Below are 14,617 nucleotides of genomic sequence, written 5' to 3'. Positions count from 1 at the left end.
TGGGCCCACAGATGTCTTCACAGGCTCTCAATTGCAACATGCGTCAGCTGGGGTTGTGGAGCATCGGGAGGCATCGATTGAATCGGGACATAGAGACACATATGGCTTGAAAATGTGTGAGTTTGTTGGGAAATGATGGAAGGGGTAGGGCAGGGTAGGGCCAAGGGCATGGGGTGGAAATAGTGAAAAGGGTACCAGCAGGGGCATCTGGGGAAATAAGAGAAATCTCGGAAAGAAGAGGAGAGTTTCTTTCTGCTGCCCTTCTTCCTTAAACCTCCTGATTAGGGTTTCCATCCTCACATACATTCCAGAAAGAAAGACTGTCTGACTGACGGGAAGGAAAGGGCAGGGCAGCGCAGGGCTCCCGAGCTTCGCCATGGCCGCAACGATGCCCTCTGGAATGGCCTTTCCTCTCAACGTAGATCATCACGAAAATATGACGAGCTCCAAGATGAAAGAGAAGAAGGACATAGACAAGAAGAAGAAGAAGAAGAAGAAGGAGAAGAATTCAGAGACCACAGGTAAGTTCGAATTACCTACCGTACTGGTTGTAGCTATGGTGCTATTTGATGCTCTGAACCTATTCATATATCTATATACAGCTATACTAGTACCTATGATGTTCCATAACACGTGTTTTGATTTTCTGTGTCGGAAAGATGCGATTTTCAGTTTGTATACGCTGTTTATCATGTTGAATTCTTATTTTTATTTTTATTTTTCCAAAAAACATGTTGAAATTTTATGTAGATTTTGTGTAACTTTCGTTCATATGGATGCTGTCTCAATAGTAGCTATGCTGTCTTGGGATGTTCCAAATGTGAGGGGAAAATGCAATTTTCCGTGTGTCTCAGAGTTGTTAAAGACTTCTAAATTCATTTGAAAGTATTTTAACTTAGTACCAGCTTGACGCAGCCACAGTAGTAGCTATAGTTTTTTATTATGTTTCAAAATGGCATTTTTGTTTCCCTATTTCATAAAAATATTCTTTTTGTGTGTACCAGAGCTGTTAAATATTGAAACTTCATATGAAAGCGTAATCCTTTGTTCCGAGTACCATATCTTTACAGTAGGATCTATTCAGCGCATGATGCTCTAACTACATGTTTATTTATGTACCAGAACTGTTCAAAATGTGTAGACGTCATGGGAAATTGTCCTTGGTTTTTTCCAGATCTAGTTAAAATACAGTAGGGGCTATTGAGTAGATAATATTCTGAATTGTGTATATCGGAGTTGTCGAAATCTGGTATGAAATTATTATCTATTTCTTCCAGATAGCTATTATATGTACAGTTGCTATGGTTCTCAAACATGCATTTCGGTGTCCAAACATACATTTTTGTGCTCAAATGAAATTATTATCTATTTCTTCCAGATAGCTATTATATGTACAGTTGCTATGGTTCTCAAACATGCATTTCGGTGTCCAAACATACATTTTTGTGCTCAAATATGCTTTTTAAGTGTCCAAACTTGTGGTTTGTGGCTTTCAAGAGGCCGAATGTTCATCTAAGTTTGCAGCCAATTTAGTGCAATACTGGAGAGTGAATACATGATTGATTGATGTGTTTCAACATCCAAAGAATATTTCTATGTTCAAACAGTGTTTCTGTGTCCAAACATGTGATCTGTGTGTGCCAAGGTTGCTAATATACTCATCAATTTCTTTGCAGATTCTACAACACAGGAAAACGAACTCAATAAAAATCATTCCAATAAGAAAAGGAAGAAGGGGTATAAAGAGGCTCATGATGGTGGTAATAATTTTAGGAAAATATATTCGTCGTTATTGATTCCTTAATGAAGAGATTAATTTGATTTGTGCTTGGGTTACTACTTCGTTTCTAATATTTTAGTATCACAATATTTGGCTGTTAACATGAGCTGGAAATTCAGGTCAGGTAGAAGAAATGAATGGGCATACAGATGGTGGGTCGGTTAAGGACCAGAAGAAAAAGAAAAGTAAAACATTTGAGGCTACTGATAAAGTTGTTGAGAAGGGAGGGTATGTGAACGCAAAAGAGTCTATGAATGGTGCTATTGAACATAAAAAGAAAGGAAAGATAGAGGCAAATGGTGATTGTGGTGGGCATTTGGAAGTAAAAGTTTCTGGCATGGGTTCTGATGATAGTAAGTTTAGACCCATACAATTGTTTTCTGAACTTCATGTGTCAAAGGAGGTTTTAGAATGTTGTAAGGGCTTCAAGAAACCGTCACCAATTCAGTCTCATGCATGGCCTTTTCTATTGGATGACCGGAACCTCATTGGTATAGCTGCTACTGGCTCAGGTAATCTTGCAGCACAAATTTTTCTTTTGAACCTAATTGTTTAACATTGATTAGGGTACAATAGTAGACTAAACTGGATTTTTGGACATGCTATATCTGAAACTTTAAATATTTTCTGGCAAAACCTTGAATTTCAGGAAAACATCATTGGTGCTGCTTTTTTTCCTACTTTATCGTAGTGTTTTCCTTTGTTTTTTTCTGTATTCTCAAATGAATAATGCAATGTAGTAAGAAAGAATTTTCATAGCATGTACGGCCATTGGAGTAGAGAATACATTTTGGAAATTATGGTTCATTTGGCTTATGTTGAGAAAATCTCATGTAGCTGCCTCAAAGACCATAAAGAAGTACTTTAAGGAACACAACACCTCATTCTTTCTCAAATAGAAGGTCCATTTTTTGGAGTTCACTTGCTCTATGCCAATGTCAAGCCTTTATCACAAACAATCCAATCTAGAAGTCGAGAGGAATGTCCACACTACCAATCCCAATAGCATGTACGGCCATTGGAGTAGAGAATACATTTTGGAAATTATGGTTCATTTGGCTTATGTTGAGAAAATCTCATGTAGCTGCCTCAAAGACCATAAAGAAGTACTTTAAGGAACACAACACCTCATTCTTTCTCAAATAGAAGATCCATTTTTTGGAGTTCACTTGCTCTATGCCAATGTCAAGCCTTTATCACAAACAATCCAATCTAGAAGTCGAGAGGAATGTCCACACTACCAATCCCAATAGCATGTACGGCCATTGGAGTAGAGAATACATTTTGGAAATTATGGTTCATTTGGCTTATGTTGAGAAAATCTCATGTAGCTGCCTCAAAGACCATAAAGAAGTACTTTAAGGAACACAACACCTCATTCTTTCTCAAATAGAAGATCCATTTTTTGGAGTTCACTTGCTCTATGCCAATGACAAGCCTTTATCACAAACAATCCAATCTAGAAGTCGAGAGGAATGTCCACACTACCAATCCCAATAAAACATTCCAACAAGCCGAGGTAGATGTGTGAGACTGTCCGTAGTTGGCATCAAGATGACATTATTCACTGGAATAATATCTTTTAGGCTATTATTCCGTAACAAATTTTTTTACTTGCATCGTGGAACTTCTGAATTGGCCAAGATGACATTGTATGGCCAGTATGAATGAGTGAGAGCCGACACTGACATTTGTTGCAATCAGCATCTGGTTGGGCCTGTTCCCATTGGTTTGCTTTTTTTGGAAGACTTTGCAAAGCTGTGGCTAATAATGTCACTGTAGGTTTGTTCATACATTGAATCACTTAAAAGTTATAAGATTACTTGCAAAGGTTACTTGGGAATATGAGCAATATTTGTATTATTCAAACCAACCTCTTTTACTGTAGAATTTGAAATTCAGCTTTAGAGCTAATGGAGAGTCATTTGAGAGTACTGAAATCTGTTGCTCTCATAGATGATTTGCCCTTATTTCTACTATGCGCATTATAGAGTACCTTGAAGTTTCCACATGCAGGTTCGTCAAATATTTTGTTCATGGGCAAGCTAGCTTATTCCAAAAGCAAAAATTAAGTCTTAGTGAGTACAAAATCTTATAGAGACGATTTTTATTTGCATAAGATATCTCTGGTGGTGAGAATTTTGGCCATTCAATTGGAGTTTTACAATCCTCTGGAATTTCCATGCGCTGGTTTCAGAGATGCAAGTTACTGCGTGAATCCATGAACTTTCAAAGAAATAGGAATAGAATTCAGAACCATTATTATATTCTTTATAGACCATCAATTTAATCTACCAAAAAAGCCCAGCAGACCCTCTCTCTCTCTCTCTCCGATTTGTCATAATATCAAAGACTGTCCAAGAGTTTAACATGCTGAAATGGTAAAACATCTTTTGATTGGAAGCTTAGGAATATGTTGAAAACTACTGATTTGAAATTTGGTACACAAATTTCTCATCCATTATTACTTGCTTTTCTTTTTTAATGGGGAGGGATTAGAGTTTTACGATCCTCTGGAATTTCCATGCGCTGGTTTCAGAGATGCAAGGTACTGCATGAATCCATGAGCTTTCAAAGAAATAGGAATAGAATTCAGAACCATTATTATATTCTTTATAGTCCATCAATTTAATCTACAAAAAAAAGCCCAGCAGACCCACTCTCTCTCTCTCTCTCTCTCTCTCTCTCCAATTTGTCATAATATCAAAGACTGTCCACGAATGTAACATGCTGAAATGGTAAAACATCTTTTGATTGGAAGCTTAGGAATATGTTGAAAACTACTGATTTGAAATTTGGTACACAAATTTCTCATCCATCATTACTTGCTTTTCTTTTTTGAGGGGGAGGGATTAGAGTGAACATTGGAAAACAATCCTATGCATATATGTTTTATTTTTCTTGCTTCACAACAAAGTACTTACCCTGATATTCTGCAGGTAAGACCTTAGCATTTGGATTACCTGCGCTTGTTCATGTTCTAAAGAAGAAAAAGAAGACAACGAAGCCAGGTTGCCCCACATGCCTTGTCCTTTCTCCTACAAGGGAATTAGCTCAACAAGTATGTTTGCCCATACAACTTTCTGCTCTTAGTATATATTGGAAAAACGTTCTCTTTATCTTTGTAGTTATCAACTCATATTTTTCTTGATCTCGTGTTACAGATCACTGAAGTTCTTGTAGATGCAGGGAATTCATGTGGAGTTAGAACCACATGTCTATATGGAGGAACTTCAAAAAAGCCACAAATATCTGCTCTCAAGTCAGGAGTGGTAATACTGTCATAGAGCTTTTACTGAGTACTCTCTTCTGTACAAAGATTTTGGATCACTGCTTGAAGGTCTATATTGGATGTGTGTGTTAATACTAAGAAATAAACAAACTATAGAGCAGAAAAATTGTGAGTTTATGATTTTGGCTACATTTTAAAATTAAGTATGCTTCCTTGTAGAGACGTAAATTGAATTCATTTCCCTAAAAGAGTATGAATAAGATCTATATCATCCCCAATTTGCAAAAGTGCGTTTTAAATTTAAGAAGCATTCTTGACTGTGTGCCCATAACTTTGCCTTTTGACGTTGCTGAAGAATTTGATTTTTTCAGTCATTATGTATTGAATATATATTTGTATTTTCTTTTCGTGAATGCAAATACTGGGAAAAATTAATTGGGTGATTAGAATGTCCCCTTTATCTTGTATAACTTATATCCTCTTAGTATCTTGTACACTGTTACAATCTTGATCAGGGTCAAACTTGTTTATGTTGATGAGATAATAGAGAACCTTGGGTCTTTGCTTTGCAGGAAATTGTGGTGGCTACTCCAGGGCGATTGCAAGATCTTGTTGAAGAAGGCCATTGTTCTCTCCAAGAAGTTTCATATGTGGTATGTTGCTTCTTGTGTTCTAGGACTACTACTCTACATAATGAAAACTATACTGCAATATGCTTTCATATCATGTTCTCCAATTTACTAAATACTCATCATGTAAGATATTAAATGCTGCATTGGAGCCCCAAAGTAATTTAATTTTGCAATTTCCTATTTTACATGCATCATCTAAAGTTCAATCAAACAATATGCAGGTGTATTGTTGCAAGCTCAACCATCTTTTACTGACAAAATCAGTTTGATATGCTTTAGGTTTTGGATGAGGCAGATAGGATGCTTGACCTTGGTTTTGAGCATGCCGTCAGAGCACTCATTGGCCTAACTTTAAAAAGTACGATCCCAACTGTGAGATATACTCAAAATTCCTCAAGCTCCACAGATTGTAACTTCATAAGTATTTTCAATTATGTTTGTGGTACTGATATGTTCTGCATTTTCCTTTCAGGCAGACAAATGATAATGTTTAGTGCGACATGGCCTTCAGAAGTTGATCAACTATCCAAGGAGTTTATGGGGCCCAATCCAATCAAGGTGATCCGTATGGTTACATTTATCAGGAAACTTTAGGCACTACATTATATGTAGAACATTATAGCATTCCATTTAGATAGAAATGGAAATGCAATTAGTCCTCAAGGATTGTACATATATTACAATTAGAGGAGCATTGCTCAGTAGGGTATTTTTTTTATGTAATATGTATCCACAGCAACTTCATATGATTTTGCTGGGCATTGCGTCTTCCTTTCTCCTATTATTTGATGAAACAGCATCATTTTTCTCATTTGGTTTAAATGTCAGGTGATTGTGGGATCACAAGATTTGGCAGCAAATCATTCTGTTACTCAAGTTGTTGAGGTGAGTTTGACACATGAATGTGTAATGTGAGTGATATAGATTGTTATGCATTGTTAGTCAGCCTTTTGATGATACATACTCTTTTTTGGTGTTAATTGCCCCATGAGTAACTATTTTTAAGCGTGGAATTTTCTGGTCTTAAAGTACATCTACTAAAACATTTTCATGTAAGGTGTTTTTCACTTCTGTAACTATTCATCATCACAATGAATACTTCTAAACTATCCTTCACAATATGGACATGGTACAGTTGTGGCAGTGAATTCTATGTATCCAATGCCAAAGGCAATGGCATATAAGCATGAATACATAATTGAGGAAGATTAACGTAATCTATTAAGGTTGATGAAGACTGTTCAGAGAAGATGCCTTCCACCTTGGGAAATGGGACACTTACATGAGGAATTTAGATAGTAGAATCTCTACGTTTGGCCAGAAAAGAAATCTCATCTCTATTTATGTGTAGCCCTAGGGCCGCCCTTCATCTTTCCTATCTAGGTAGACAGGTTTTCCCAAAATGAGTTTGTTGTGCATATCTAGTGAAGATTGTCTTTTAGGAGTAGATAGTCTAACCAAGTGTTGGTGAATAAAGAGGATTGAATGAAGCTAAGGTGAAGGGTCAGTCATCGACCTCAAGATAGGCCTCAAGATGGAGCTGTTTGAAATGATCCACTCCCAGAACAACTGCTGATAGCTAGACTTTGAGCTGATAATCACATTCTGCAGAATCCAGCGGAGGTGTAGCCTTGTTTTCTGATCCTATCCAACTTTTGGGTGTTCGGCTCTCCCTTGCCATGTGAGAAAACTATTATAAACAGCTGTAAGATGCCAAAGAGGTTAGCATCATTGTAACAATAAGTTAAAATAAGAACCATATTTTGTCATGAGGCACAATGCTATTAAATATAAATATGAGTGGGTTTTGTAACTAACCCATGCATTTATAAAAGGATATAGAATATTCTGATGTACGTAATGAGTTTAAGAGTCGAGTGGATAGAAAAGAGCACTGCATTAAATGCTGCAATGAAGTAGTGTTAGGTTCAAAAGCCAACTGTAATAAATGCTCAAATAAAGTAAATCTAGAGATAGAAAATGTGCAGACAAATTGCAGATTGTGAGGTCAGTTATATGTTATGATTTTGGAACATCTCTTGCCATTTTGAAATATGCTTTCTTGTTTGACCACGTGGTATTGAGTATCTTAAATGGAATGTTGAAGAGTTTTGATATCTGATATTAAGCATGTGAAATTTAAGGTGATTGAAATGAATCTACGGGATGCTCGTTTGATTGAACTGCTGAGAGAATATCACAAATCTGAAAGGTAGGAGTTTTGGCCTCTACATGCTGAAATTGTTTTTAATCTACATGTATTTATGAGAATTTTGGATTTATGATTCCTGTATGTGCTGTCTAAGAATGCTAGCGACTATCTCCACTGACCTGTTTTTCTCTTGAGCTTTTACAGATATGAATATTCTTCAAACTTGTATGAATATGAATATTCATAACCCTGAATTTTGACTTTTGAAAGTGTACATATATATCTACACTCTAAAGAAGATAGAATATAGCAGCAACAAATATTGTCAAGAGTAGATAAATTGGGATATGAGAATTGCTAACTTATGTAGAAGATAGAAGTGAATGGGTCATTTATTTTAAACAAAGTCCAGCTATTAGTTGGTGATTAAGGTGCACTATTGTATAGGTGATCGATCCTCGTGCCTGTGATAAATTAATCATTACATAAATTGTTGTTTACAATATTTTAAAAGCACATATTTATTAAGGCTGTTTTTTAAATTTCTTTTCAATATTGTAGGAATAGGATACTTGTTTTCGTGCTTTACAAGAAGGAGGCTGCTCGAGTGGAAAGCATGCTGCAGCGGAAGTAAGTAATATGACACATGTCCTATAAGTAAGACTTTACACAATAGATTCTTAGAATTTCCTATATCATGAAAGATTTTATTTATGATTCTAGAGGTTGGAATGTTTCTGCGGTGCATGGGGACAAGGGGCAATTCGATCGTAATAAAGCAGTAACTGGATTCAAGGATGGAACATGTCCTTTACTGGTATTGGCACAGGCGTTTTTTTTGTTTTACGATCTGTATTGGAATTTTAAAAAGGATATATATTTTGTAACGAAATGTTTTGGATGGGCTATTAAGTTTTGTTATATTATGTATTCCTATTCATCCTGTTATGCTTTGTGATAGATTGCTACAGATGTTGCAGCAAGGGGCTTGGATATACCCGATGTCGAGTACGTAATCAATTACAGTTTTCCTCTCACTACTGAAGATTATGTGCATCGTATTGGGCGAACTGGTCGAGCAGGGAAAACTGGCATTGCGCATACATTTTTCACTCAGGCAGACAAGGTTTTTATTACAAACATATCTCAATATAGATTGAACAAAAAGCAATAAGAAATAAAGGTTAAACAAAAACAAATAAAAACCATATCCAAAAATCATTGATAAACAATTCAAGAACATTTTTTGAAATGATTGATTTAACAATGAAGAACAGATGTTGAAAACATAATAAGCAGATCTTGAAAGAAATAGATCAAAAATAGTAAAAAACAGGAACATTTAAAAAAATACAATCAAGAACATTGATTGGAAACAGAAGTGTATTCTAAATCTATTGACCGATTAAAAGCATATCTGGAAAACATCAATCAAAAACCAATAAAGAAACATCGCAAAAGCCTTCTTAGACCTCTTGGGAGTATCAACTCAAAAGAATAAGAAGCAGTTCTCAAAAGTATCTATTGAAAACCAATAAATGAACACCTGAAAATCACTCATAGAAAACAAACCCCAAGCTCACTCATTAGAAACAGTAAAAGATATATCTCAAGGGCAATGATAAAAAAGCTTCCTCTCATATGTTTATAGGCTAGAGCTGGAGAGCTAGTGAACGTGCTGAAGGAGGCAGGGCAACATGTACCACCAGAGATTCTGAAATTCGGAACCTCTGTGAAAAAGAAGGTTAGATATGTGATGTCTTGTGAATAATGAAGGGGAAATTTTCTGGTAAATAAGATTTATGTTGATCTATTTTTATTTAGGAATCTAAGCTTTATGGCGCTCATTTTAAGGAGGTTGCAGCTGATGCTCCCAAGGCAACCAAAATAACATTTGATTCAGATGAAGATTAATGGTCAGCATGTAAACTATTTTTGATTCCATCTAATAAGAGGAACAATTGTCTTGTCTCTCTGAAATTTTTACCAATTGAAGTGTCACAGACAAAGGGAGAGGTATGTATATTGAATTTTTATTTCAACAAACCCAACGCATGGGATCTCAATTTTAGCTCCAATCATTTTCTTCTTTTAATTGAAATTAACCCATCGATTCTTATCCCAGTAAAGATTTCCATAATTGCCAGTGATATATATCATAAGATTATTTTTGTTCTGTATTATGTGTATATATGGTAACAATGCATTGGTTGTGATGTACATACATATGGATGGTGATTCCTGTAGATGATAGCACATGAAAAAGAGTAATCAAAGCTCGTGTGATATGGATAATGTGGAACTGCAGTATTGAGTTTCCAGGACTAGATTGCTAAGTGTACTAAAACTACCATCTTGATCTGTAGTGTTCTGTTCTGTGATGTATAAACACTAACCACATTACTGAAATTTAATGTGCAATTGAAGTCCAATCATATTAGGATTGGCTAGCATAGCTACAAACATATATCATTGACGCAGTCTCAATTTAATGTGCATGAACATGGAGGTTCACTTTCTTGGAAATTTCATGTCTTCGAACACAAACTCAAATGACCTCTTTTGTCATGCATTAACATGAACTTAGGATGCCTTTTTCTGTTATGCATTAATACGAACTTAAATGATTTTGTGTCATGCATTAGCTGACAAATTAGCTCGTACTTTTTCAGTACCTATGCCGCAACAGTTTTATCTACCCTATCTTCCAAGCCAATTTGAAGGAACCAGGTCAATGATAAATTATCTGAGCTTTTATTGCTCCACCGGCAAATGAACACATTGAAGATCTTGGAATGCATCAATATGTACACATGCATTTTTTACAAACAATCTCATTTTTGCGAATCAGACCTATTGTGAAGATTCTTAGGGAATCAAACAATTTGTCAGGACAAGAAAATGAGATTAATCAAGTTCACTGACCAACTATCTGAGCTTTTATTGCTCCACCAGCAAATGAAGACAGGGAAGGTCATGGAATGCGTCAAATACGTGCACTTTTGACAAAAGTTTAATGAATTTCAGGATATTGAGAAACGTTTTTGCTTATTTGTCATTTTAGGCAAAGAGATTAATCTCATTTTCTTGTCATGATAAATGGTTTGTTTCTTTATTTCTCAGTTTTAACTGGACAAGGAAGATTGATCTCATCTTCTACCCTGGTTGATGCATTCTAGAGGATATAGTTTTGATGGCTTTGCATTATACATGATGGTGAAATTTTGTTTCATTCTCTACTTTCCAAGAAATAATCAAGAATAGTGGTTTTGTTACCTTGGCGTTTATTCAGATTTTGTAAATGCTTGCGTCTGAATCTTGCCATTATAGGCCTTGTTGGTACTGTGAAACTAATTAACTTCAGAGGGTCTAGCCATTACTTATGAAATCCAATATTATGGACATACCTTTATGATTTACATCATTATAGGATAGGAGATTTATAGGTATAGTACAATCTGAAAACTCCTATGATATCTTGTACAATGATTAAATTGTGGTTTAAACAAGCACCTTACTCACATGATTTTGTAATTGATATTATCTTGTCAAACATCGATAGTAGTTTCACGTGATCTTGCAAGATTATCATGTGGAATGATAGAGGTTAGATAAACATTTTTAATGAGTATACAAAATAATTTTAACCATCGAATCTATGAACATGTTGAATTGTATATTGTTTGTTAGTGCTTTTTGTAAATTACTTAGTGTACACAATCAATGAACTAAATATATTACTTACTAGATAGTAAATTGCATGAAGGACTTGGATTTAATCTATATCTTCATATCATTCTTCCTTCACCATTGCTCTCTTGAATTCATAGCTTTGCATTCTTACTTATATGTGTTGTAGTACTAGACAATCCATATTTTCATTATGACATTTACGCAATTTTGTTGTAAGAGTTTGGAGGGAAATATTCTTACTTCCACCCTTGATTTTAAAGCCACACAATATCGGTTAAAGCAAAAATATGAAATCATTGCCTTATAGGGTCTATAAGAGGAATTTAGAAATCTTAATTATTGCTTATTGAATTACGAGCTTGGCTAAAAAAGAAAAAACAAATTTGAGTACATACAAACAAAATGCTTCCAGCATATATCTATGCTTTGGAACTTTAATGTTGTGGGTTCATGTCTCGAGCACAAAAAGACAGCAATGCAAATCGACCTTCCACAACTCAAAGGTCAAACTCTAACCAGTATTGAGAATAAATGGTTTAGTCACTTCTGGTTTACATAAAAGTGAGTTGTATTATCTTGGGTTCAAAGATAATAGCGTAGTTATAAAGATACTTGACTTGGTGACTTCTAATATAAATGATTTGGTAACTTCAATCCACTTCTAATGGAAGTATACGACAATTTGTACACTACCAATGTTTTATTATCCAATAAAATACTAGAATGTAATCATCGAGTCACACTATCGAGATAATTTATTTCTTTCATTTATATTTTTCTAATGTATTATCAATAATGCAATTTAAGCCATATCTTTGATTTCCCCTTCTTCAATAAAGATATGTAAACTCATTATCTCGCATTTATCAATTCTGAATGTACTAATCATAAGCTAAGTATATCTCACTACCTAATGTCACCTTGCTTGGGATTATTGCCCAACGTATGCCAACAAATGTGCTAATCAAGGGAATCCCTTAGTTGGAGGATTATTTAAAGTTTGGTAAACCTTGGGAAATGTGCAACAAATGTGAACACTATGTGTTGTGATATTAACTTGTATTACAAATGATAATATGTGCCAATGTGGTGGTTGTGTCATTATCATATTTTCAATGCCTTCTAACAAGGCTTGACAGATATTTTACACTACTCAAAGACGAGTATCTACAAGGAGCAATGTGTTGTGGGATATCTTTTGGAATGGTTAGAACCTAGAATAGTGTGCCGAGTTTGACGTTTTCTAGGATATCAAGTGTTGAAAGCCTTGTGTAATGTTTTTTGAAACTTCAATACCCTTACAAGTGGAGCATGTACAATGTCATCTAGTATTAAAAGCCAATTTGGTAGATAAGATTGCCCTTGAACCTAATGAGCATTTGTAACACCATCAGATGTATTGAATGATTTCTAGAGGGTTTGGGTTCTCTAGTATTTTCTACTGGAGTGTTTATGGGCCTAAAAGATTTGGCTTGTTGAAGATCCATAATTTTTTTTATGAATGGCTTATGGAAGATAAATGAAGCGTGTACATGAGAAAAAACATAAGATTGTAATATATACAAACTCATATGAGGTTACTCTGTCATCCCTTGTCCTAATTACAACTACACAATCCAATGATGGGTCGTTGATGTACTTTTGCTTCATAATATCAGAAAATGCATGATTATGACCTAAGGTAGCATCCCCAACAATAAAAGTTGAAAATCAACACAATATTATAATCATCACTAGATTTAAAATTAGAGGTTGATGGTTGTGATGATCACATGCAAATACATATACACCTAAGTTTAAAAGGTATACAAAGCACACAAAAAGAAACTTTTGAAAGCTTTCCTCTTCGGACTTCTATGGTGAAACCAGAGGCTTATACTGACTTTTCAAAGTAGGCTTCTTAAAAACAACTCCCTAGGATCTATGTGAATGTTTACCAAGGGTGTTTGGAATTTGCGAATTTACTCAATCCGCAACTTCTAAAAAGCGGATTTTGGTCGGTTGGAATTTTGTAAATTGCTAGTTAGATTTTTTTTGTCTAGAAAGGGAACAAACTTCAATGGCAGTTTATTCATAAAAAGTAGTATTGTGTGTGTGTGTGTGTGTGTGTGTGTGTGTGTTGAATATAACATGAAGTGGTATGCAACTTAATGTGTATTCCAATTTGAAATTGCAACCTTAGGGTCCCAAGGTGTATATGTATGATGTGGCAACATACAATTATGATATTATCCAATCTACTTTTGGGGTTCTATTACCTCACACGACCTCACATCTAACGTAACGCGTCAAAGCATATGTGGCATAGAGAGATGAATGTGAGATAACATAGACCCACATTCTACATGTTTTTTGGCTCTATTGTCCAATAGTAGGAGAGCATCGGCGCGCGTTGCAGTAAGCAATGCACGAGCAGTTATTTCAGGCATTTTGGTTCTAACTTACTCCCGCAATACAATATCAATCTCTCGATGATAAAAAAGAAAAGAAAAAAGGTGCCCCCTCACTATGATCAAATCATCGAACTTTGCACTTGTGTTCTCGAAAAGGACAGGCTGCATACAAGCATTGTTTATGGCATTCAAGGGAAATTACAAAACGATGCCTTCATAACTACAAAACGATGCCTTCATAACAAAACTCTCGCCGGAGAATGGGATATAAATGATATAAATACAATATAGTGTATGTGTGCACACGTTGCGGATTCGCGGCGAACGAGCTTACGGGGGTAGATTTCTAGTAAGGAGTTTTTTTGCTTTTTGGAGGGGAGGGGGGGAAGGATGGGCGGACACGGGCGAATGCAGGTGGGCGGGCGGACACGGACGGCCAAAGGGATCCAATCGTAGAAGGGTTTGAATGAAAAGGAGACCGAACGGAATGCATACATACATACATACACAAGGATGGATCCCGAGGGGGCGGGGGTTGAGGCTTATTATCCATGTGGATGGATGACGTGGCTTGCTGAGGTGGAAGGGGGCCCCTGCCTACGTGGCGCACTTGCTCACAAGTGGACAAAGAGAAAAGGACGGCGGGGACACGAGGTAAACTTGTGGTCAGCGTCAGTCCGTCCGTACGACCGCCGTACGCATTCAAAAGGTCCCCCCCCCCCAAGTCACGTGACA

The 14,617-nt window shown here is 35.9% G+C and overlaps 1 protein-coding gene across 1 annotated transcript; it reads left to right on the top strand.

The window, feature by feature from the left end:
* The first annotated feature begins 330 nt into the window (after positions 1-330).
* On the top strand, positions 331-9,915 carry STRS1 (DEA(D/H)-box RNA helicase family protein). Its single transcript, XM_087324717.1, has 15 exons — positions 331-521; positions 1,677-1,760; positions 1,900-2,292; positions 4,720-4,841; positions 4,945-5,052; positions 5,585-5,665; positions 5,924-6,002; positions 6,117-6,202; positions 6,473-6,529; positions 7,789-7,856; positions 8,358-8,426; positions 8,520-8,613; positions 8,758-8,922; positions 9,448-9,540; positions 9,621-9,915. Exons 1-15 carry the CDS (start codon positions 377-379, stop codon positions 9,708-9,710), a joined length of 1,734 nt encoding a protein of 577 aa, XP_087180843.1. The 5' UTR covers positions 331-376; the 3' UTR covers positions 9,711-9,915.
* Positions 9,916-14,617: the final 4,702 nt, after the last annotated feature.

Source organism: Azolla caroliniana, unplaced genomic scaffold, assembly GCF_043228905.1.
Source record: "Azolla caroliniana isolate FFs.n. ecotype wild unplaced genomic scaffold, voAzoCaro1.0.p SCAF_9, whole genome shotgun sequence".
Classification (NCBI taxonomy): Eukaryota; Viridiplantae; Streptophyta; class Polypodiopsida; order Salviniales; family Salviniaceae; genus Azolla; species Azolla caroliniana.
The sequence above is the reverse complement of the archived record's forward strand: the minus strand, read 5'-3'. Positions and strand labels throughout refer to the sequence as shown.